Source organism: Dendropsophus ebraccatus, unplaced genomic scaffold (genome assembly GCF_027789765.1).
Source record: "Dendropsophus ebraccatus isolate aDenEbr1 unplaced genomic scaffold, aDenEbr1.pat pat_scaffold_1343_ctg1, whole genome shotgun sequence".
Taxonomy (NCBI): Eukaryota; Metazoa; Chordata; class Amphibia; order Anura; family Hylidae; genus Dendropsophus; species Dendropsophus ebraccatus.
In genome coordinates, this window is record NW_027208764.1 from 16,582 (window position 1) to 39,733 (window position 23,152).

At 47.5% G+C, this 23,152-nt stretch overlaps 1 protein-coding gene across 1 annotated transcript in view; it reads left to right on the forward strand.

Moving 5' to 3' along the window:
* Positions 1 to 23,152, forward strand: part of LOC138775100 (uncharacterized) — a 38,129-nt gene that overhangs the window by 10,767 nt on the left and 4,210 nt on the right. Inside the window, exons 2-9 of the mRNA XM_069955825.1 lie at positions 12,415 to 12,439; positions 14,769 to 14,787; positions 14,894 to 14,929; positions 15,179 to 15,217; positions 15,809 to 15,859; positions 16,030 to 16,080; positions 17,054 to 17,239; positions 17,432 to 17,479. Of these exons, the coding sequence (XP_069811926.1) occupies positions 12,436 to 12,439; positions 14,769 to 14,787; positions 14,894 to 14,929; positions 15,179 to 15,217; positions 15,809 to 15,859; positions 16,030 to 16,080; positions 17,054 to 17,239; positions 17,432 to 17,479 (434 nt within the window). The 5' untranslated portion in view covers positions 12,415 to 12,435. The remainder of the gene's footprint in view (positions 1 to 12,414; positions 12,440 to 14,768; positions 14,788 to 14,893; positions 14,930 to 15,178; positions 15,218 to 15,808; positions 15,860 to 16,029; positions 16,081 to 17,053; positions 17,240 to 17,431; positions 17,480 to 23,152) is intronic.

The following is a 23,152-nucleotide window of genomic DNA, read 5'->3' on the forward strand; positions in this document are numbered from 1 at the left end:
TCTGGTACTGCGGGCACTATGTTGCTTCATATGGGTAGTATGGTAAGGCGGGCCCTATATACAGTAGCTTCATATGTGTACACTATGGTACTGTGGGTGCTGTTTGGCTTCATATGGGTACAGTATGGTACTGCGGGCACTATATTTCTTCATTGGTTAGTATGGTAATGCGGGCACTAAATGGCTTCTTATGGGTACTGTATGGTACTGCAAGCACTATATGGCTTCATATGGGAGACTATGACATCCTTTTAGAACTATATGGCCTCATATGGGTAGAATGTGACTGCGGGCTCTATATGGCTTCATATAAGTAGTATGTCACTGTGGGCACTATATGGCTTCAAATGGGAGACTGTGAAATCCTTTTAGCACTGTTTGGCTTCATATGGGTAGAATGTGACTGCGGGCTCTATATGGCTTCATATAAGTATTATGTCACTGTGGACACTACATGGCTTCATATGGGTACAGTATGGCACTACAGGCACTATGTGGCTTCATATGGTTAGTATCGTAATGTGGGCACTATAAGGCTTCATATGGGTACATTATGCTACTGCAGGCACTATATGGCTTCAAATGTGAGACTATGACACCCTTTTGGCACTATGTGGCCTCATATGGGTAATATGTCACTGCGGGAACTATATAGCTTCATATGGGTAGTATGGTAATGTGGACACTATATGGGTTCATATGGGGTAAGCTACTGTGGGCACTATATGGCTTCCTATAGGAGACTATGACACCCTTTTGGCACTATATGGCCTCATATGTGTAGTATGTCACTACAGGCACTATATGGCCTCATATGGGTAGTATGTTACTGCCAACACTATATGGCTTCAGTACCATGTATAGAAAATGAACATGCGGCACTCACCCAAACTCATCTTCAGTCTTTATTGAAGTTCACTGTACATAACAGTCCACTAGGGCACAAAACAGGAGAGGGAGGACGAACAAGGGTGCATACAGCGACGGCCGTTTCGTGCGCAGGCACACTTCGTCACGGCTAAGTGTGTGTTAGCCGCGACGAAGTGCGCCTGCGCACGAAACGGCCAGCGCTGTATGCACCCTTGTTCGTCCTCCCTCATCTGTTTTGTGCCCTAGTGGACTGTTATGTACAGTGAACTTCAATAAAGACTGAAGATGAGTTCGGGTGAGTGCCGCATGTTCATTTTCTATACGTGGTACTGATTCATAAACTGTTTGCTGTGTGCAGAGCACCACCTGTATTCTTCATTAGACACTTCCAGCCTCCCACGAGGTCAGCCATAGTTCGCCTATTACGCAGTCCACGTCAGTAGTAGTGCCGGTCGGTGTGCTTCTTTCTACCTGGATTTATTACTATATGGCTTCATATGGGTACTGTAGGGTAATATGAGCACTATATAGCTTCGTATGGGTAAAGTATGCTACTGCAGGCACTATATGGCTTCATATGGGAGACTATGACACCCTTTTAGAACTATATGGCTTCATCTGGGTAGTATGGTACTGTGGGCACTATATGGCTTCATATGGGTAAAGTATATTACTGTGGTCACTATATGGCTTCATATGGGTACAGTATGGTACTGTGTGCATGATAGAGCTTCATATAGGTAGTATGGTAATGCGGGCACTATATGGCTTCATATGGGTAAAGTATATTACTGTGGTCACTATATGGCTTCATATGGGTACAGTATGGTACTGTGTGCATGATAGAGCTTCATATAGGTAGTATGGTAATGCGGGCACTACAGTGGCGTAGCCACCGTGGTCGCGGGGGTCGCCGCCGCGACCGGGCCCGCCACAAGGGGGGCCCGCGGGGCCCCCCGATCAATCACTCTTGTGACCGCAAGCATTGTTTTGCTTGCGGTCACAAGAGTCGGGCTCCGTCTTCCCCCGGCTGCTGCGCGGCTGCCGGGGGTGTCGCGTCTTACCCCCGGCAGCGCGCGCATCCCAGAACTCCCTGCGCGCCTTGGGCCCTGACTTCCGGTTTCCGGCGCGCAGGGAGTTCTGGGATGCGCGCGCTGCCGGGGATAAGACGCGACACCCCCGGCAGCCGCGCAGCAGCCGGGGACAGACCAGGAGGAGTGAGAATCAACGTGGGAGCGCGATGTCAGGTGAGTTAAGTTTTGTTTTTTTTATCAGCCTGTACGGGTGGGGGGAAAGGAGGGGGCCATCTATGAGGGTGGGGGGAAAGGAGGGGGCCATCTATGAGGGTGGGGGGAAAGAGGGGGCCATCTATGAGGGTGGGGGGAAAGGAGGGGGGCCATCTATGAGGGTGGGGGGAAAGGAGGGGTCCATCTATGAGGGTGGGGGGAAAGGAGGGGGCCATCTATGAGGGTGGGGGGAAAGGAGGGGGCCATCTATGAGGGTGGGGGGAAAGAGGGGGCCATCTATGAGGGTGGGGGGAAAGGAGGGGGCCATCTATGAGGGTGGGGGGGAAAGAGGGGGCCATCTATGAGGGTGGGGGGAAAGAGGGGGCCATCTATGAGGGTGGGGGGAAAGGAGGGGGCCATCTATGAGGGTGGGGGGAAAGAGGGGGCCATCTATGAGGGTGGGGGGAAAGAGGGGGCCATCTATGAGGGTGGGGGGAAAGAAGGGGGCCATCTATGAGGGGTGGGGGGAAAGAGGGGGCCATCTATGAGGGTGGGGGGAAAGAGGGGGCCATCTATGAGGGTGGGGGGAAAAGAGGGGGCCATCTATGAGGGTGGGGGGAAAGAGGGGGCCATCTATGAGGGTGGGGGGGAAGGAGGGGGGCATCTATGAGGGTGGGGGGGAAGGAGGGGGCCATCTATGAGGGTGGGGGGAAAGGAGGGGGCCATCTATGAGGGTGGGGGGAAAGAGGGGGCCATCTATGAGGGTGGGGGGAAAGAGGGGGCCATCTATGAGGGTGGGGGGGAAGGAGGGGGGCATCTATGAGGGTGGGGGGAAGAGGGGGCCATTTATGAGGGTGGGGGGAAAGAGGGGGGCCATCTATGAGGGTGGGGGGAAGGAGGGGGCCATCTATGAGGGTGGGGGGAAGGAGGGGGCCATCTATGAGGGTGGGGGGAAGGAGGGGGCCATCTATGAGGGGGGGGGAAAGAGGAGCAATCTATGAGGGTGGGGGGAAAGAGGGGCCATCTATGAGGGTGGGGGGAAAGAGGGGGGCCATCTATGAGGGTGGGGGGAAAGAGGGGGGCCATCTATGAGGGTGGGGGGGGGAAGTGGACCATCTATAAGGGAGGGAGGAAGGGGACCATCTATAAGGGAGGGGGGGAAGGGGACCATCTATAAGGGAGGGAGGAAGGGGACCATCTATAAAGGGGGGGAAAGGGGACCATCTATAAGGGAGGGGGGGGGAAGGGGACCATCTATAAGGGAGGGGGGGGGAAAGGGGACCATCTATAAGGGAGGGGGGGGGGAAGGGGACCATCTATAAGGGAGGGGGGGGGAAGGGGACCATCTATAAGGGAGGGTGGGGGGAGAGGGGGCCATCTATAAGGGAGGGTGGGGGGGAGAGGGGGCCATCTATAAGGGAGGGGGTATAGGGGGCCATCTATAAGGGAGGGGGTAGAGGGGGCCATCTATAAGGGAGGGGGTAGAGGGGGCCATCTATAAGGGAGGGGGCCATCTATTTGGGGGGGCAACATAGGGGGAGAGGGAATACACAGAGGGGGGCATATATTATTAGGAGGTCACAGAGTCAGGGCTACCCACTAAATGAGGGTGTAAAGGGGACAATACAGATGTGCAGTGTGTAGAGAGATGGAGATGGTGTCAGAGTGTGGAGCCTAATATGTCTGTCTGGCAGATTCTGTGGATTCGTGGCTCGGAGAAGTTCTCATAACGGCCCAGGACGGATGGAGAAGATGATGAAAAGGAAAGAACTCCGATCAGAAAAGACGTCTCCTGTGAGTCACCTGATATATCTGCACTGTAATGTATATGGTGTATAGAGCCTGTGTAGAGCTGGGGCCACCTCTATATGACTGGATGAGGTGATTTAGTGTACTGGATTTGGTCAGTAACAATATGGTGGTGATGGTAGTGGTTGTGGTGTGGCGGTAATGTTTCCTCCCTATATACTGGTATTACTGGTAATATTGGTCTCAGTATACAGGATTTGGTCGGTAACAGTATGGCGGTAATAGGTAATATCTGTCTTGGTGTGTGTGTGTGTGTATATATATATATATATATATATATATACATACAGTGGTACCTTGGTTTAAGAGTAACTTCGTTTAAGAGCGTTTTGGTTTAAGAGCTCACCGTTTTTCAAAATTGTGACTTGGTTTAAGAACATTGCTTTGGTTTAAGAACTTCCTGTATTGGGTGGGAGCGCGAGTGGAGAAGGGGCATGGCCTGCATAGCGGGGTCTACAGCACTGTACTCTAAACACCTTCCAAATCATAGCAGATCCCCTTCAGGCTGGGGCTTACATCAGGGGACAGGACTGTGGGGGGGGGGTAATCTCTCCATAGCTGTAACCCCTCTCTCCCCGGACAGAGAGTGCTGCATGTATGTGCCCACATCTGTACTGCTCATTCCTTCATGCTCCCTGCAGTCTCTGTCAGCCCTTGTGTTTCCCATCCTCTCCATTACTGTACAGTACAGAATAATAAATATATTTGGGGTGCGGAACCAATTGTCTGCATTTACATGATTTCTTATAGGAAAATTTGCTTTGGTTTAAGAGTGGATTTGGATTACAAGCACGGTCCTGGAACGAATTATGCTCATAATCCAAGGCACCACTGTGTGTGTATATATATATATATATATATATATATATATATACACACACACACACAACAATAGCATCACTTGGTCGTGAAAGGAGGGGGGGGGGGCCCAAGTTGGCCTCTCGCACCAGGGCCCAGGAGACATTAGCTACGCCCCTGGGGCACTATATGGCTTTTTATGGGTACAGTATGGTACTGCGGTGACTATATGGCTTCATATGGTTAGTATGGTACTGCGAGCACTACGAGTACTATGTGATCGGACGTTTTAATAATGATTTAATATTATTTTTTTTTACAAATAAGGTAACAAAAAAATCAGCAATTCTGGCGTTTTCCTCTCTTTTCATTTATGCTATTCACCGTACGAGATGACTATTGTTAGGGTGGTATTACACGAAGCGATTTTTTTCAATTAACGATTAACGATAAACGATCTCCAACGATCGCAATAGCGGTTGCCTAATAATCGTTCGTTTTACTACACGGAAAGATTATCGGTTGAATTGGAGCAACAAAGTTCAAGAACACTCCCCTTTCAATTTGCGAATGAACAGGGAACGGCTAACGACATCTTATTCAAACGAACGATGTGCGAACGATGTGTAAAAGACAAACGATAAAAATAGATCCAAAACCTATTAAACGACGAACGATTGGTCGTTGGTCGTTTAATCGTTGTCTACTATTACACTTAAAGAGTCACTGTCGTATTTTTTTTTTTTTGCAGAAATCAATAGGCCAGGCGATTTTAAGAAACTTTGTAATTGGGTTTATTAGCCAAATCTGCCATTATCTGCATGTAAAAAGCCTTTTCCCAGGTCCCCCCCTCCTTCCTCTTTTTCATCCACTCTGAAAAATCTGAAAATTGTGACTTGTTGCAGGAGACGTCCCCTGTCTGTTCTAGGGAGAGGGGAGGGGGGAGGAGGAAGGAGGGAGTTAGCCGGCAGCAGAAAGCAGATAACAGAGGATTACAGGCACGGAGCTGGGTGACAGCTGTAATCTGAGCTCAGACAGGTCACTGGTGACTGTCCAAGAAGATAAGGGTGAGATATTTGTAGATTAACTCTTTGTTGTCCTGTTTTGGTCTTTTGTTTAGCTCTCTCCATAGGAGAACAATGAAGACAGGGGGGAGAGCTTCAAACTGCTTTTTCATGATAAAAATGCATTTTTCGGATAATAAACCCAATTACAAAGTTTCTTAAAATCGCCTGGACTATTGATTTCTGCAAAAAAAAAAAATTCACGACAGTGACACTTTAACCTCTTAAGGACCCATGACGTACCGGCACGTCATGGATCACTGTCACTTAAGGACCCATGACGTGCCGGTACGTCATCCCTTTAAACGGGCGCCGCGGCCGGCCGGGTCCCGATCGGGGGAGATAGCCTGCTATAATACATAGCAGGCCATCTCTCCCTGTCGGCATGGAGGGTTGTTAACCCCCCCCATGCCGATGATCGCCGCTATTGGCTGATAAGCCCATAGCGGCGATCGGAACCTTTCCGGGCCATCGGTGGCCCGATGACCCGGAAAAAAATGGCGGTCGGTGCTGTCCGAGGACGGCACCGACCGCCATTACTGTAAAAAGTAATGGTGGTCACGGTACCACCGTCCCGATCGCCGTGAACGGCCGGCCAGCCGGCCGGCCGTTCACGGCGATCAAAGTCCCCACAAGTAATAAATACCTGCTCCGGACCCCTCAGCTAGGTAGCTGAGGGGTCCGGAGCAGGTATTTGTACATTACTCACCTGTCCCGGGGTCCTGATCGGCGTCTTCCGGGTTCCCGGCGTCCACTTCCTCTTGTCGGGACTTCGGCTTCTTCCGTGAGTCCCGATCGTCTCTTTCCGGCTCCAGCGTCGTCTATTTTCGTATTTTTCCGGCTCCAGCGTCGTCTATTTTCGGATCTTGCGCTCTGCTGCCCCCTAGCGGCTGATAAGTGTAATACACGTATCAGCCACTACAGGGATGTTCAGAATGTAGTAAAAAAAAAAAATTTTTTCCCAATTTTTTTTTTTTTCTATTTTCCGCACCCTATCGCCGCTGAGTGTTGATCAGCATCGCACGAAAGTGCGCTGCTAATCAGCAACTCCTCCTTTTTGGCGTAGGGTGTTTTTTTTTTTATATCCTACTGCCACGGTCTGCTGATAAGTGCCGAACATAAGTGCGGCATTCATCAGCAACACCATTTTTGGCGTAGGTTTTTTTTGTATACTTACTGTAAAAAACACGTAAAAAAACACTACATTACACCACACTACATTGAATAAAGTTTTACACTACACCACTACATACCCCATATACCAATCCCCATATAAAGATGGCCCCCAGGGTGTTTTCGGTGTCGGACGCATACATTATTATTGCCTCCGACACCGAAACAGCCAGTGAGGATGAATGGGGGGATCCTTCTTTCCTCCATTCATCCTCATCCTCCTCATCATCCAGTGACGTGTCTGGGAGTAGCGTAGCGTACGCTGCCCCCCAGACACGTCTTTTCCGCCAGTACCGTCCCAATAAGAGATGACGGTATGGCGGTGAAATTCTACAAACTCTGTGAGAGTACCTCAGGGTACACTTACAGATTTAGGGTACGTGCACACTGCGGAATGGCGAAGGATAACCCTTTGTGCATTCCGCAGCTGGCACCCGCCGGCGGACTGATGCAGGGGCGCGTCTCCGCCTGTGTCATAGACTCTATCCTATGCATGGGCGGATTCCATCATCCGTCATTCCATCAACACGTTGGACGGAGAGCGGAATCCGCCCGTGCATAGAATGGAGTCTACGACACGGACGGAGACGTGCGCCTGCATCAGTCCGCCGGCGGGTGCCAACTGCGGAATGCACAAAGGGTTATCCTTCGCGATTCCGCAGTGTGCACGTACCCTTAGAGTGTATGAAGGAAGGGACACTCGAATCCAGCCGCCAGATGCCCCCCCCCCCATCCTCGGAACAAGTGGGAAGATCGTCCGGGAACTGATCATCCCACTGCTGGATAAAGGTCACCACCTGTACGGGGATAACCTTTATACCAGCACCCCCTCTTCCGGTCCCTCGCTGCCCGAGCTACTGTAGCTTGCGGCACGATCCGAACATATCAGAAGCCGTAATAAAGCCCTAATATTTAGCAGCCATGGAGCGGACCCAGCGCTTCTGGATATGAAGGACCCCGTATCGCACCAGGACAACATTTTCCAGGTGACGTCCCCCACACTGGAGAACAGGAGACCCCAGAAGAAGTGCAGAGTGTGGCGTAACAGGGGGATCAGGAAGGACACCATTTACCAGTGTGACACCTGTCCTGATTCCCCCGGCCTCTGCATACTGGATCGCTCCAAGGCGCACCACACGTCACTGGGGTTCTACATTATCTAAATTCTGTCCCTTATTCCTATGTCAGGGGTCACGTTGATCCAGGGATTATTCTGATCGCCAATATGGAGTCGGGAAGGAATTTTTCCCTAGTGATGAGGCTACTGTCGTCTGCCTCACGAGGGGTTTTTGCCTTCCTCTGGATCAACACAGGTTGAATTTGATGGACACCTGTCATTTCCAACCTTATAAACTAATAATTGGCCTAATACCCCCAAATAAATTAGAATTGTCCCTTTTCCCCAGCTAAATAGGTATGGCCGCCATTCCCATTAGAGGATACCATGATGCAATTACAAAGCCTCTGTGCGGCCAGGACAGTAGAAACCCCCCACAAGTGACCCCATTCTGGAAACTACACCCCATAAGGAATCTAACAAGTGGGGCAGCGGGTATATGGCCCCCTGGTGACGGCCACATTTGGGACGTGAAAATGAAAAAAATGGTATTTTTTATTTTCACGGCACATGTCCTACACATGTGCCCATCACTAGTGGGGTCCATATGCTCACTGCACCCCTTGTTAGATTCCTTATGGGGTGTAGTTTCCAGAATTGGGTCACTTGTCGGGGGTTTCTACTGTTCTGGCAGCACAGGAGCTTTGTAATTGCGACATGGCCTCCATCCCCCATTCCAGCCTCTAAATGGCGCTCTGTCCCTTTGGTGGCTTGCCCTGTGCCCATATGGCACATTATGCCCACATGTGGGGTATTTTCGTACTCAGGGGAAACTACCCTACACGTTTTGTGTTCATTTTCTTTTTTAACCCCTTGTGGAAATGGAAAAAATCAAGGCTAGACCAACATTTAGTGTAATTTTTTTAAAATTTTTACTCTAAATCATTGATCTTGTCTTGATTTTTTCATTTTCACAAGGGGTTAAAAGATAAAAAAAAACACAATGTGTAGAGCAATTTCCCCTGAGTACGGAAATACCCCACATGTGGACATAAAGCGCCATGCGGGTGCAGGGTAAGCCTCCAAAGGGAAGGTGCGCCATTTGGTTTTTGAAGGCTGGATTTGGATGGAATGGATTTCGAGGGGCCATGTTGCATTCAAAAGGCCCCTGTGTTGCCAAGACAGTTAAACCCCCCACAAGTGACCCTATTATGGAAACTACACCCCTCAAGGAATGTAACAAGGGGTGTAGTCAGCATATGGACCCCACTGGTGACGGGCACAAATGTGGAACAATGTGGCGTGAAAATGAAATATTAAATTTTTTACACTATAATGTTGGTCTAGCCTTGAATTTATCATTTTCACAAGGGGTTAAAAGAGAAAAAAACACACAAAATGTGTAGAGCAATTTCCCCCGAGTCCGTAAATACCCCACATGTGGACATAAAGCGCCATGTGGGTGCAGGGCAAGCCTCCGAAGGGAAGGAGCGCCATTTGGATTTTAGAGGTTGGATTTGGCTAGAATGGATGATGAACGCCATGTCGCATTTACAGAGCCCTTGTGCTGCCAAAACACTGTAAACCCCCCACAAGTGACCCCATTCTGGAAACTACACCCCTCAAGGAATCTAACAAGGGGTGCAGTGAGGATATGGACCCCTGGATGACGGGCACATTTGTGCCATGAAAGTGAAAAAATGAAAATTTTCACTTTCACGTCACATTTTTCCACATTTGTGCCCGTCACCAGTGGGGTCCATATGCTCACTGCACCCCTTGTTAGATTCCTTGAGGGGTGTAGTTTCCAGAATGGGGTCACTTGTGGGGGGTTTCCAGTGTCTTGGCAGCACGAGGGCTCTGTAAATGCGACATGGCCCTTGAAATCCATTCCAGTGAAATCCAGCTTCCAAAAGCCAATTGGCGCTCCTTCCCTTTGGAGGCTCGTCCTGCGCCCGCTTGGCACTTTATGTCCACATGTGGGGTATTTCCGTACTCGGGAGAAACTGCGCTACATGTTTTGTGTTTTTTTTTTCCTTTTATCCCTTTGTGAAAATGAAAAATTGAAGGCTAGAACAACATTTTAGTGTAAAAAATACTTTAGTCTTTTTTCAAGCCATATTGTTTGGAAAATCTGTGAAGCACCTGTGGGGTCCAGATGCTCACCGCACCCCTTGTTACATTCCTTGAGGGGTGTAGTTTTCTAAATGGTGTCCCTTTAGGGGTGTTTTTTTAGGTTTTGGCACCCCAGAGCCTCTGCCAACCTGAAGTGGTACAGTCAAAAATGACCAAAAATAACGGAGCCATTGAAATTCACTAGGCGCTCCCTTATATCTGAGGCTTGTGGTTGCGTCAAATAGCGCAATAGGGCCACATATGGGGTATTTCTATAAACTGCAGAAATGGGGCAATCAATATTGGGGTGCATTTCTCTGGTAATAGGTTTATAATTATGAAAAATATTGGATTACAATAAAATCTCTGCACAGAAAATTAAAATTTTCAAATTTCTTACACACTTAGCTTTTATTTCTGTGACTCCCCTAAAGGGTTAAAAAACTTTCTGGATGTGCTTTTGCAGAGTTTAGGGGGTGCAGTTTCTGAAATGGGGTGCTTCGTGAGGCTTTCTAACACACAGTCCCCTCAAATACACTTTAAACCTGAACAGTTCCCTAAAAATATCTGATTTTGAAATTTTACTGAAAATTTGGAAATTTGCTGCTAATGTTTTAAGCTTCCTATTGTCTAAAAAAAATGAAATATAGTTTAATAAATGCCGCCAACATAAAGTAGACATGTTGCTAATGCTATTTAATATATAATGTATGTGGTATAACCATTTTCTGTATAAGCAGAAAAGTTTTAAAGTTGGGAAAATGCATTTTTTCACAATTTTTCACGCTATTTTGGGTTTTTTCATAAAGATTCGTTATAAGTATCGACTCCAATTTACAAGAAATGTGAAGTACAATATGTCACGAGAAAACAATCTCAGAATCAGCCGGATAGGTAAAAGCATCCCGAAGTTATTAATGAATAAAGTGACACTGGTCAAATTCATAAAATTTGCTCCGGTCCTTAAGGCCATTTCAGGCTCTGTCCTTAAGGGGTTAAAGATAATCGTTCAAATACGACCGATTGAATGATTATTCGGACGATAATCGCTTCGTGTAATACCACCCTTATAGTTTAATAGATTGGACAATAATGCACACTACGGTATATAATATGTTCATTTATTTATTTACTTTTATACGTTTTATTTGTATATTGGGATGGGGGGGTGATTTAAATTTTTATTGGGGGAGGGGACTTTTATTGGGTCTCTTTGGGGAACTTTTACGTGTAATCATCAGATTGCATACACTGTACATTGTTATTCCATAGGCATAGCATTATTCATTATTATCAGCAATCTGCTCAATGAGCCTACCTGTGGCAGACTCAATGGACAGAGCGCTGATCAGACCGCACGGAGGAAGGTAAGAGACCTCCGGTGGTCCGGCACAGCGATCAGGACCCCCGCAGTCACACTAATAATAATACGCTTCATAGCCGGAGATACATTCTGAACGTACCTGTATGCCCAGGGTCATCTGGTGACAGTCGGCCAGGGTGTAAAGGCACGTCCAGGGTCATCTAGGGGTTAAAAATAAATAATAATCATCATCATTGCACTTTAGGATATGAGGAAAGATCAAGATTCCATCCAGAAGGGTGTTAGTACTTTTCTTTTTTGTTCCCCCCACCCTGATGCTTCTACATACAATCCAATAGGTTAGATGGACAGAGAAGGACATATGATGCTCAGCAGATAACAGTTTTTTTTCTTACATTTCCAGGTTCCAGCATCTGGATATCCCACCTTAAAGGAGTACTCTGGCGAAAATCTTTTTCTTTCAAATCAACTGGTGTCAAACAATTATATAGATTTGTAATTTACTTCTATTTTAAAATCTTCAGTCTTCCCATACTTATCAGCTGCTGTCTGTCCTGCAGCGGTGTATTCTTTCCGGTCTGACACATTGGTCTCTGCTGACACCTCTGTCCATGTCAGGAACTGTCCAGAGCAGCAGCAAATCCTCATAGAAAACCTCTCCTGGTCAGGACAGTTCCTGTCTCTGCCAGAGGTGGCAGCAGAGAGCTCTGTGTCAGACTGAAAAGAAAACACAATTTTCTGCAGGACATGCAGCAGCTGATAAGTACTCGAAGACTGGAGATTTTTTTAAATAGAGGTAAATTACAAATCTATATAACTTTCTGAAACCAGTTGATTTGAAAGAAAAAGATTTTTGCAGGAGTCTCCCTTTAATCCAGATTGCAAGGGATCTGACAGTAGATGGGCTGCTCTATACCAATATCCCCTATATCCCATGTGTTCCTATACTCTGCTTACTCTTTGTATTTGCTATTTCAGGCCACAGGACAAGGGAGCCTGATGGGTGAGTTCTGTCATTCTAGTACAGCATCTTCTACAGGCACATGTATCACATATCTATCATGTATCCCATATCTATCATGTATCCCGTATCTATCATGTATCCCATATCTATTATGTATCCCATATCTATCATGTATCCCATATCCATCATGTATCTCATATCTCATATCTATCATGTATCCCGTATTTATCATGTATCCCATATCTATCATGTATCCCATATCTATTATGTATCCTATATCTATCATGTATCCCATATCCATCATGTATCTCATATCTCATATCTATCATGTATCCTGTATTTATCATGTATCCCATATCTATCATGTATCCCATACCTATCATGTATCCCATACCTATCATGTATCCCGTATCTATCATGTATCCCACGTCTATCATGTATCCCATATCTATCATGTATCCCATATCTCATATCTATCATGTATCCCGTATTTATCATGTATCCCATATCTATCATGTATGCCATGTCTATCATGTATTTTATATCTATCATGTATCCCATATCCATCATGTATCCCATATCTCATATCTATCATGTATCCCGTATCTATCATGTATCCCACATCTATCATGTATCCCATATCTATCATGTATCCCATATCTCATATTTATCATGTATCCCGTATCTATCATGTATCCCGTATCTATCATGTATCCCATACCTATCACCTATCTCATGCCTATCATGTACTCCATATCTATCATGTATCCCATATCTATCATGTATCCCACATCCATCATGTATCCATATCTATCATGTATCCCATATTTATCATGTATCCCACATCTATCATGTATCCCATATCTAACATGTATCTCATATCTATCATGTATCCCAAATCTATCATGTATCCCCATATCTATCATGTATCCCATATCTATCATGTATCCCCATATCTATCATGTATCCCATATCTATCATGTATCCCATATCTATCATGTATCTCATATCTATCATGTATCCCAAATCTATCATGTATCCCCATATCTATCATGTATCCCATACTGTATCTATCATGTATCCCCATATCTATCATGTATCCCCATATCTATCATGTATCCCATATCTATCATGTATCCCGTATCTATCATGTATCCCGTATCTATCATGTATCCCACGTCTATCATGTATCCCATGTCTATCATGTATCCCATATCTATCATGTATCCCGTATCTATCATGTATCCCATATCTATCATGTATCTCATCACATATTATAGATTTTCCCAGATGCTGAGGTCACAAACACAAACTGTAGAATTGTTGTTGTTGTTTTTTTTTCTTTATTCCACCACACAATTTTTTTTAAACATTTTATTATAACAGGCATGAGGAACCTTCAGCCCTCCAGCTGTTGTAATTCTGCAGTTCCTATCATGCCTGGACAGCAGAAGGTTTGGTTATCAGGGCATGATGGGAATTGTAGTACTGCAACAGCTGGAGGGCTGGAGGTTCCCCATCCAGAAAGTTATACAGATGAGTGAATTACTTATCACCTGCTGTATGCCCTGCAGGATGTGGTGTATTCTTTCTAGTCTGACACAGTGCTCTCTGCTGCCATCTCTGACTGTGACAGGAACTGTCCAGAGCAGGAGAGATTTATATGGGGATTTGCTTCTGCTTTGGGCATTTCCAGTCACAGACAGAGGTGGCAGCAGGGAGCACCACGTTAGAAAAGAATATAAAACAATATTCCACTTTCTGCAGGACATACAGCAGCTGCTAAGTACTAGAAGACTTGATTTTTTATAAAATAGAAATAATGTACAAATCGCTATAACTTTTGACACCAGCATCATAGGCCTCCTACACACAGACCTGCCGGTATAGAAGGTGACTCCCTGCTGTCCCTTCATCTGAGCGGCAATATATTATACAGCTGTTCTCTCCCATTTTATCTTCATTTGTAAAAAATGAATGGTTAAAACATGTATGACTGCTCATAGCCAGAATAACATGACATCCAGTCACACAATCTAAATTCACCAGATCTATGAAGAGACGACATCTAATAAATTAGGTGTAATCTCTCCCCGACATCCATAGGACATAGCGCTGCAGCTCCATCTATCTAAGGGAATGGGGCTCTATGGCAATGTAGCATTGGTTGTATACAACTACATAGGGGTCTTGTCTTACCACCACAATGCAGACACTAATATGTAACCATATTCTGACTCTGTACAATGAGACTGTGTTATGTAGATCACATTGTCCAACATTAGAGTGACTCCTATATTATATAATAATAATAATAATAATAATAATAATAATAATAATAATAATAATGTTTGTGTCTTTTTTTCAGCTAGGAGACCAGCAACCAGGTTAGTAAATCTTTACTAGAAACATGGTAGAAACCTGCTGTAATAGTGTAGATGGACGTCTATTGTTATTGGCTTCTTACTACCTTCTCTATTCTGCAACTAACAGGACCGAAGATTCCGAAGATGATGGACCGGACTTCGAGTAAGTACATTATTGTAAAGAACAAAGCCATTGGAGGGGATTTATTGCCTTCAAATACAATGGGGGAAATTTATAAAGAGAGTAGTCCTGGGTTTATCAAAAAGTCACAATATTATGTGCAATCGCTTGTTTGCTAGTCTTAGGATCATTTATTACATATCACGTCCTGCAGAAATGTGCGGCACCTGCGGGAGTGACTGTTACTATTATAATATGTATTATATCTATATTTTTCCTCTTTCCTAATAGATGGCTGATGGAAGTAAAGTATGCGCCAAGAGTCTACAGGTATCTATCACAACACTTGGCTCATGGGCAGGGAGACACCACTGGGGGTCACCATTATAATTAGTTGTTCTCTTTAAAGGGGAATTATCAGCAAGTTAGACAAATCTAACCTGCTGCCAGCTCCCTATAGCGCCGGGGACGCTGAGGAGGAAGGTGTGTGTCTTACCTTCCTCCTCTGTGATGGTCCTGCGCTGTTTGTCAGGGTTAACTTCGAGCTCCCTTAGGAGCACTGCCGCACCATCTGGCCCATCCCCTCTATTGAGTATCATTAGATGGGATGGGACGGATGACGCGGCAATGCTCCTAAGGCTGCACAGTTTACCCCGACAATCATCGCGGGACCGGCACAGAGGAGAAAGGTATGTGTCTTACCTTAGCGTCTCTGGCACTGTAGGGGGCTGTCAGCAGGTTAGATTTGTCTAACCTGCTGATAATTCCCCTTTAATGCCTTATGGGAATTTAGGAGACATAAAGTCCTGGGGTTGAAGCTCATATCTTATTGAGACATTGCAACAGATGAGATTTTCTGTAATTTTAAACAGGACACAATGACACCAATCCTAATCCCTGTCTACCTGTTTATTGTTACAGAGGAAACAAGTACCCCCTGCACCAATGGCGCCCCAGTCTGTACACCATCTGGTAAGTAAGAAGAAGGAGCAGAGCTGAAATCATACTGCTGCAGTCTATGGGTGGATATAATGACTCCATTATGTTATGTCACTCTTTTGCCCTCCCCACCAAAGTCTCTATATATCTTATATCCATAATAACTGTATATTTGTATTTGAGCTGTTTTGTATTATATACAGGGAAGTTGATGAAGAGGAGGACGACGAAGAGGACATCATCTTTACCCCACGGTGAGCACAAAAAGCCAATGACTTTATGTGGCCAAATACCTTCAATATGGGAGGGATGAAAGAGTGTTTAGCGGCCAGTTTTCTTTTCCGCCTTCGGCCCATCCTCCCCACACACAGGAACCTTTGGCATGGCCGAGCGTTCCTGTATTCGCTATGGGGAGGATTAAACTGTTGTCAGACTGCTCTGACAACAGCTTATCTCTCCCTAAACAAAGGGGTTGGGCGGTAATTATCCTTCACACCCAACCCTTATTACCACCAGCATCATCTGTTGTGGTTGTTCGGGAGAGCCCCATACACCTTACAGCGTCAGGCATAGCCGACCAAAGTATATAGTGTATAGGGACCTTTTTTTAATGCACAAAATTACCATCCAGTATAAAGAGGGGAGTGGTGACAGGACGGGACAGGGGGGGCTCTTACTATAATTATAGTGTAGCATTCTTGTATCACATTCTAGATGGCCCAAATTGACTACATGAAGTCTTTAGTTCTCTTGTGGTTAAAGGGAAACTTTACAAGCATCTAACCTGCTGATATGTCTCTATAGCGCACAGGGGGCTGAGGATGAAGGCAAGTTCCTTATCTTGTGCTGTCTTCACTGTAGTTTGTTGTTTAATCCCTATGATAATGAGGTGGTTTGGTGGCACTGGTGGTGGGACTACCAGTCTTATTCCAGGACTGTGCAGGGACATCACTCCGACGCTCATCACTGCAGAACACAGAATAAATATACATTGGAAGGGACGGGCGGCAGGCTGGGGGGATTGGTAACTGATAGTGGTAGTCCCGCCCCCAGTGCACCAAACCACCTCATTAGCATATGAACTAAACAACAAATTACATGAAAAAGATGCAGAGGATAAAGGTAAGAAACCTGCCTGTATACTCAGCTCCCCGTGTTCTATAGTAGTATATATGAATGTCTATTCTTGTTGGGTTCTCAATAATTTTTCTATTCTGCAACTAACAGGACTGAAGACATCGAAGAGGACAAAGACAACAAAGACACCGAAGAGGACAAAGACAACCAAGACACCGAAGAGGACAAAGACAACCAAGACACCGAAGAGGACAAAGACAACCAAGACACCGAAGAGGACAAAGACAACAAAGACACCGAAGAGGACAAAGACACAGAAGACACCAAACTGGATAGGTAAGTAAATCATTATAAAAAAAAATGAAGCCATTGAAGGTGATTTATCTCCTGCTGTGTATGGGTAGATATAATGATTTCATTATGTTATGTCACTGCTTTGCCTTATAAACTCCCCACCCAAGTCTCTATGTAATAACATATCTATAATAACTATATATCAGTATATGAGCTGTTTTATACTATATACAGGGAAGTTGATGAAGAGGAGGAGCAGGAGGACATCAGCGCCACCCCAAGGTGAGCTATAAAAAGCACTGACTTCACTTGGCCATACACTTCAAACATACAATAACTGACGGTCCAATAATACTTGGGACGTCAATTATCTTTCCGCCCTCTGACCATCCTCCCCACACACAGGAACGTTCAGCATGGCCGAGCGTTCCTGTATTCTCTATGGGGAGGGGTAAGCTGCAGCCAGACTGCTTTGACTGTGGCTTATCTCTCACTAAACAAAGGGGCTGGGCGGTGATTTTCCTTCACACCCGACGCCTATTGCCGCCAGAATCATCTGTTGCGGCTGTTCGGGAGAGCCCCATACACCTTACCCGGTCGGGCACAGCTGACCAAGGTATATAGTGTATAGTAGGGATGGGCGATATTGGCCTAAACCAATATCGCGGTTTATCGCAGATGCAGCTGCGGTAACGATAATTGAACGATAACTATGACACGCCCCTTTGTAAGCCACACCCCTTTTACAAGCCACACCCACTTGCCTGTGCCAAACTCGGGATATTCTGTTCAAAAAAAGAAAAGTAACTCACTGAGCAGCAACACAAGGTTGTGAATTTAGTCTATTGTCATTATTTGTCATTATTAGGGGGTCTCATCAGAGTTATACAGCTACGTACACACAGGAGGGGGAGAGGTCTCTCTATATATACACACACGAGGGGGACAGGTCTATATATATACACATAGGAGGGGGACAGGTCTCTATATATACACACAGGAGGGGGGACAGGTCTCTCTATATACTCAGGAGGGGGGACAGGTCTCTCTATATAATCAGGAGGGGGGGACAGGTCACTCTATATACTCAGGAGGGGGGACAGGTCACTCTATACACAGGAGGGGGACAGGTCTCTCTATATACTCAGGAGGGGGGACAGGTCTCTCTATATACTCAGGAGGGGGGACAGGTCTCTCTATACACAGGAGGGGGGACAGGTCTCTCTATATACTCAGGAGGGGGGGCAGGTCTCTCTCTATACAAAGGAGGGGGGACAGGTCTTTCTATATACTCAGGAGGGGGGGCAGGTCTCTATATATACACAGGAGGGGGACAGGTCTCTCTATACACAGGAGGGGGGACAGGTCTCTATATACACAGGAGGGGGACAGGTCTCTATACACAGGAGGGGGGACAGGTCTCTATACACAGGAGGGGGGACAGGTCTCTCTATACACAGGAGGGGGACAGGTCTCTCTATACACAGGAGGGGGACAGGTCTCTCTATACACAGGAGGGGGGACAGGTCTCTCTATATACTCAGGAGGGGGGACAGGTCACTCTATACACAGGAGGGGGACAGGTCTCTCTATACACAGTAGGGGGACAGGTCTCTATACACAGGAGGGGGACAGGTCTCTCTATATACTCAGGAGGGGGGACAGGTCACTCTATACACAGGAGGGGGACAGGTCTCTCTATACACAGGAGGGGGACAGGTCTCTCTATACACAGGAGGGGGACAGGTCTCTATATATACACAGGAGGGGGACAGGTCTCTCTATATACTCAGGAGGGGGGACAGGTCTCTCTATACACAGGAGGGGGGACAGGTCTCTCTATACACAAGAGGGGGGACAGGTCTCTCTATACACAGGAGGGGGGACAGGTCTCTCTATACACAGGAGGGGGGGACAGGTCTCTCTATACACAGGAGGGGGACAGGTCTCTATATATACACAGGAGGGGGACAGGTCTCTATATATACACAGGAGGGGGACAGGTCTCTCTATACACAGGAGGGGGACAGGTCTCTATATATACACAGGAGGGGGACAGGTCTCTATATATACACAGGAGGGGGACAGGTCACTCTATACACAGGAGGGGGTCAGGTCTCTCTATATACTCAGGAGGGGGGACAGGTCACTCTATACACAGGAGGGGGACAGGTCTCTCTATACACAGGAGGGGGGACAGGTCTCTCTATACACAGGAGGGGCACAGGTCTCTCTATACACAGGAGGGGGACAGGTCTCTCTATACACAGGAGGGGGACAGGTCTCTCTATCTACTCAGGAGGGGGCACAGGTCTCTCTATACACAGGAGGGGGACAGGTCTCTCTATACACAGGAGGGGGACAGGTCTCTCTATCTACTCAGGAGGGGGGACAGGTCTCTCTATATACTCAGGAGGGGGGACAGGTCTCTCTATACACAGGGAGGGGGCAGGTCTCTCTATATACTCAGGAGGGGGGACAGGTCTCTCTATATACTCAGGAGGGGGGACAGGTCTCTATACACAGGAGGGAGGACACTATATACTCAGGAGGGGGACAGGTCTCTCTATATACTCAGGAGGGGGGACAGGTCTCTCTATATACTCAGGAGGGGGGACAGGTCTCTCTATATACTCATGAGGGGGGACAGGTCTCTCTATACACAGGAGGGGGGAAAGGGTCTCTCTATATACTCAGGAGGGGGGACAGGTCACTCTATACACAGGAGGGGGGACAAGTCTCTCTATATACTCAGGAGGGGGGACAGGTCTCTCTATATACTCAGGAGGGGGGAAAGGTCACTCTATACACAGGAGGGGGACAGGTCTCTCTATATACTCAGGAGGGGGGACAGGTCTCTCTATATACTCAGGAGGGGGGACAGGTCACTCTATATACTCAGGGGGGACAGGTCTCTCTATACACAGGAGGGGGACAGGTCTCTCTATACACAGGAGGGGGACAGGTCTCTCTATACACAGTAGGGGGACAGGTCTCTCTATACACAGGAGGGGGGACAGGTCTCTCTATATACTCAGGAGGGGGGACAGGTCACTCTATACACAGGAGGGGGACAGGTCTCTCTATACACAGGAGGGGGACAGGTCTCTCTATACACAGGAGGGGGACAGGTCTCTATATATACACAGGAGGGGGACAGGTCTCTCTATATACTCAGGAGTGGGGGACAGGTCTCTCTATACACAGGAGGGGGGGACAGGTCTCTCTATACACAAGAGGGGGGACAGGTCTCTCTATACACGGGAGGGGGGACAGGTCTCTCTATATACTCAGGAGGGGGGACAGGTCTCTCTATACACAGGAGGGGGAACGGTCTCTCTATACACAGGAGGGGGACAGGTCTCTATATATACACAGGAGGGGGACAGGTCTCTATATATACACAGGAGGGGGGACAGGTCTCTCTATACACAGGAGGGGGACAGGTCTCTATATATACACAGGAGGGGGACAGGTCTCTATATATACACAGGAGGGGGACAGGTCTCTCTATACACAGGAGGGGGGACAGGTCTCTCTATATACTCAGGAGGGGGGGACAGGTCACTCTATACACAGGAGGGGGACAGGTCTCTCTATACACAGGAGGGGGACAGGTCTCTCTATACACAGGAGGGGGACAGGTCTCTCTATACACAGGAGGGGGACAGGTCTCTCTATACACAGGAGGGGGACAGGTCTCTCTATCTACTCAGGAGGGGGGACAGGTCTCTCTATATACTCAGGAGGGGGGGACAGGTCTCTCTATCTACTCAGGAGGGGGGACAGGTCTCTCTATATACTCAGGAGGGGGGACAGGTCTCTCTATACACAGGAGGGGGGACAGGTCTCTCTATATATTCAGGAGGGGGGGACAGGTCTCTCTATATACTCAGGAGGGGGGACAGGTCTCTCTATATACTCAGGAGGGGGGACAGGTCTCTCTATATACTCAGGAGGGGGGACAGGTCTCTCTATACACAGGAGGGGGGAAAGGTCTCTCTATATACTCAGGAGGGGGGACAGGTCACTCTATACACAGGAGGGGGGGACAAGTCTCTCTATATACTCAGGAGGGGGGACAGGTCTCTCTATATACTCAGGAGGGGGGACAGGTCACTCTATATACTCAGGAGGGGGGACAGGTCTCTCTATATACTCAGGAGGGGGGACAGGTCTCTCTATATACTCAGGAGGGGGGACAGGTCACTCTATATACTCAGGAGGGGGGACGGTCTCTCTATATACTCAGGAGGGGGACAGGTCACTCTATACACAGGAGGGGGACAGGTCTCTCTATACACAGGAGGGGGACAGGTCTCTCTATCTACTCAGGAGGGGGACAGGTCTCTCTATACACAGGAGGGGGGACAGGTCTCTCTATAACACGGAGGGGGACAGGTCTCTCTATATACTCAGGAGGGGGGACAGGTCACTCTAATATACTCAGGAGGGGGGACAGGTCTCTCTATATACTCAGGAGGGGGAACAAGTCTCTCTATACACAGGAGGGGGACAGGTCTCTCTATACACAGGAGGGGGACAGGTCTCTCTATACACAGGAGGAGGACAGGTCTCTCTATACACAGGAGGGGGACAGGTCTCTCTATCTACTCAGGAGGGGGGACAGGTCTCTCTATATACTCAGGAGGGGGGACAGGTCTCTCTATACACAGGAGGGGGGACAGGTCTCTCTATATACTCAGGAGGGGGGACAGGTCTCTCTATATACTCAGGGAGGGGGGGACAGGTCTCTCTATACACAGGAGGGGGACAGGTCTCTCTATATACTCAGGAGGGGGGACAGGTCTCTCTATACACAGGAGGGGGGAAAGGTCTCTCTATATACTCAGGAGGGGGACAGGTCACTCTATACACAGGAGGGGGGACAAGTCTCTCTATATACTCAGGATGGGGGACAGGTCTCTCTATATACTCAGGAGGGGGGACAGGTCACTCTATACACAGGAGGGGGACAAGTCTCTCTATACACAGGAGGGGGACAGGTCTCTCTATCTACTCAGGAGGGGGGACAGGTCTCTCTATATACTCAGGAGGGGGGACAGGTCTCTCTATACACAGGAGGGGTGGACAGGTCTCTCTATACACAGGAGGGGGACAGGTCTCTCTATACACAGGAGGGGGACAGGTCTCTCTATACACAGGAGGGGGACAGGTCTCTCTATACACAGGAGGGGGACAGGTCTCTCTATACACAGGAGGGGGGACAGGTCTCTCTATATACTCAGGAGGGGGACAGGTCTCTCTATACACAGGAGGGGGGACAGGTCTCTCTATACACAGGAGGGGGGACAGGTCTCTCTATATACTCAGGAGGGGGGACAGGTCTCTCTATACACAGGAGGGGGGACAGGTCTCTCTATATACTCAGGAGGGGGACAGGTCTCTCTATACACAGGAGGGGGGACAGGTCTCTCTATACACAGGAGGGGGGACAGCAGGGGCGGATTAACTTTACCATAGGCCCCGGGCTGTTCACCAAGCCTGGGCCCCCCCACCCCCACTGTAACTATGGAAGCACTAGCCTGGCGTTCATAGTACAGGATAGATAATGTCATGATGTCCTGATTGTGCAAAATTGCCATAAAAAAACAGTGTTTTTTTGCAAATCATGGCGGAAGTGTAGCCAGGAGACAGTACACCATTGAAAGTATAAGTCTTTTTGGGTGGTCATGGGCCCCCCAGGAGCTCAGGGCCCCGGGCTGCCGCCCAAACGCCCCTATTATAATCCACTACTGGGGGACAGGTCTCTCTATACACACACACAGCAGACAACTGAGACAGCTCTGCTATTGTAGTGTTCATGAACTGAGACAGCTCTGCTATTGTAGTGTTCATGAACTGAGACAGCTCTGCTATGCTCTGTGTACATACAGAATTGAGAACCCCTTTCCTCCGTTAGCCTCTGCCTCGGGTGTCAGTGATAAGAGACGA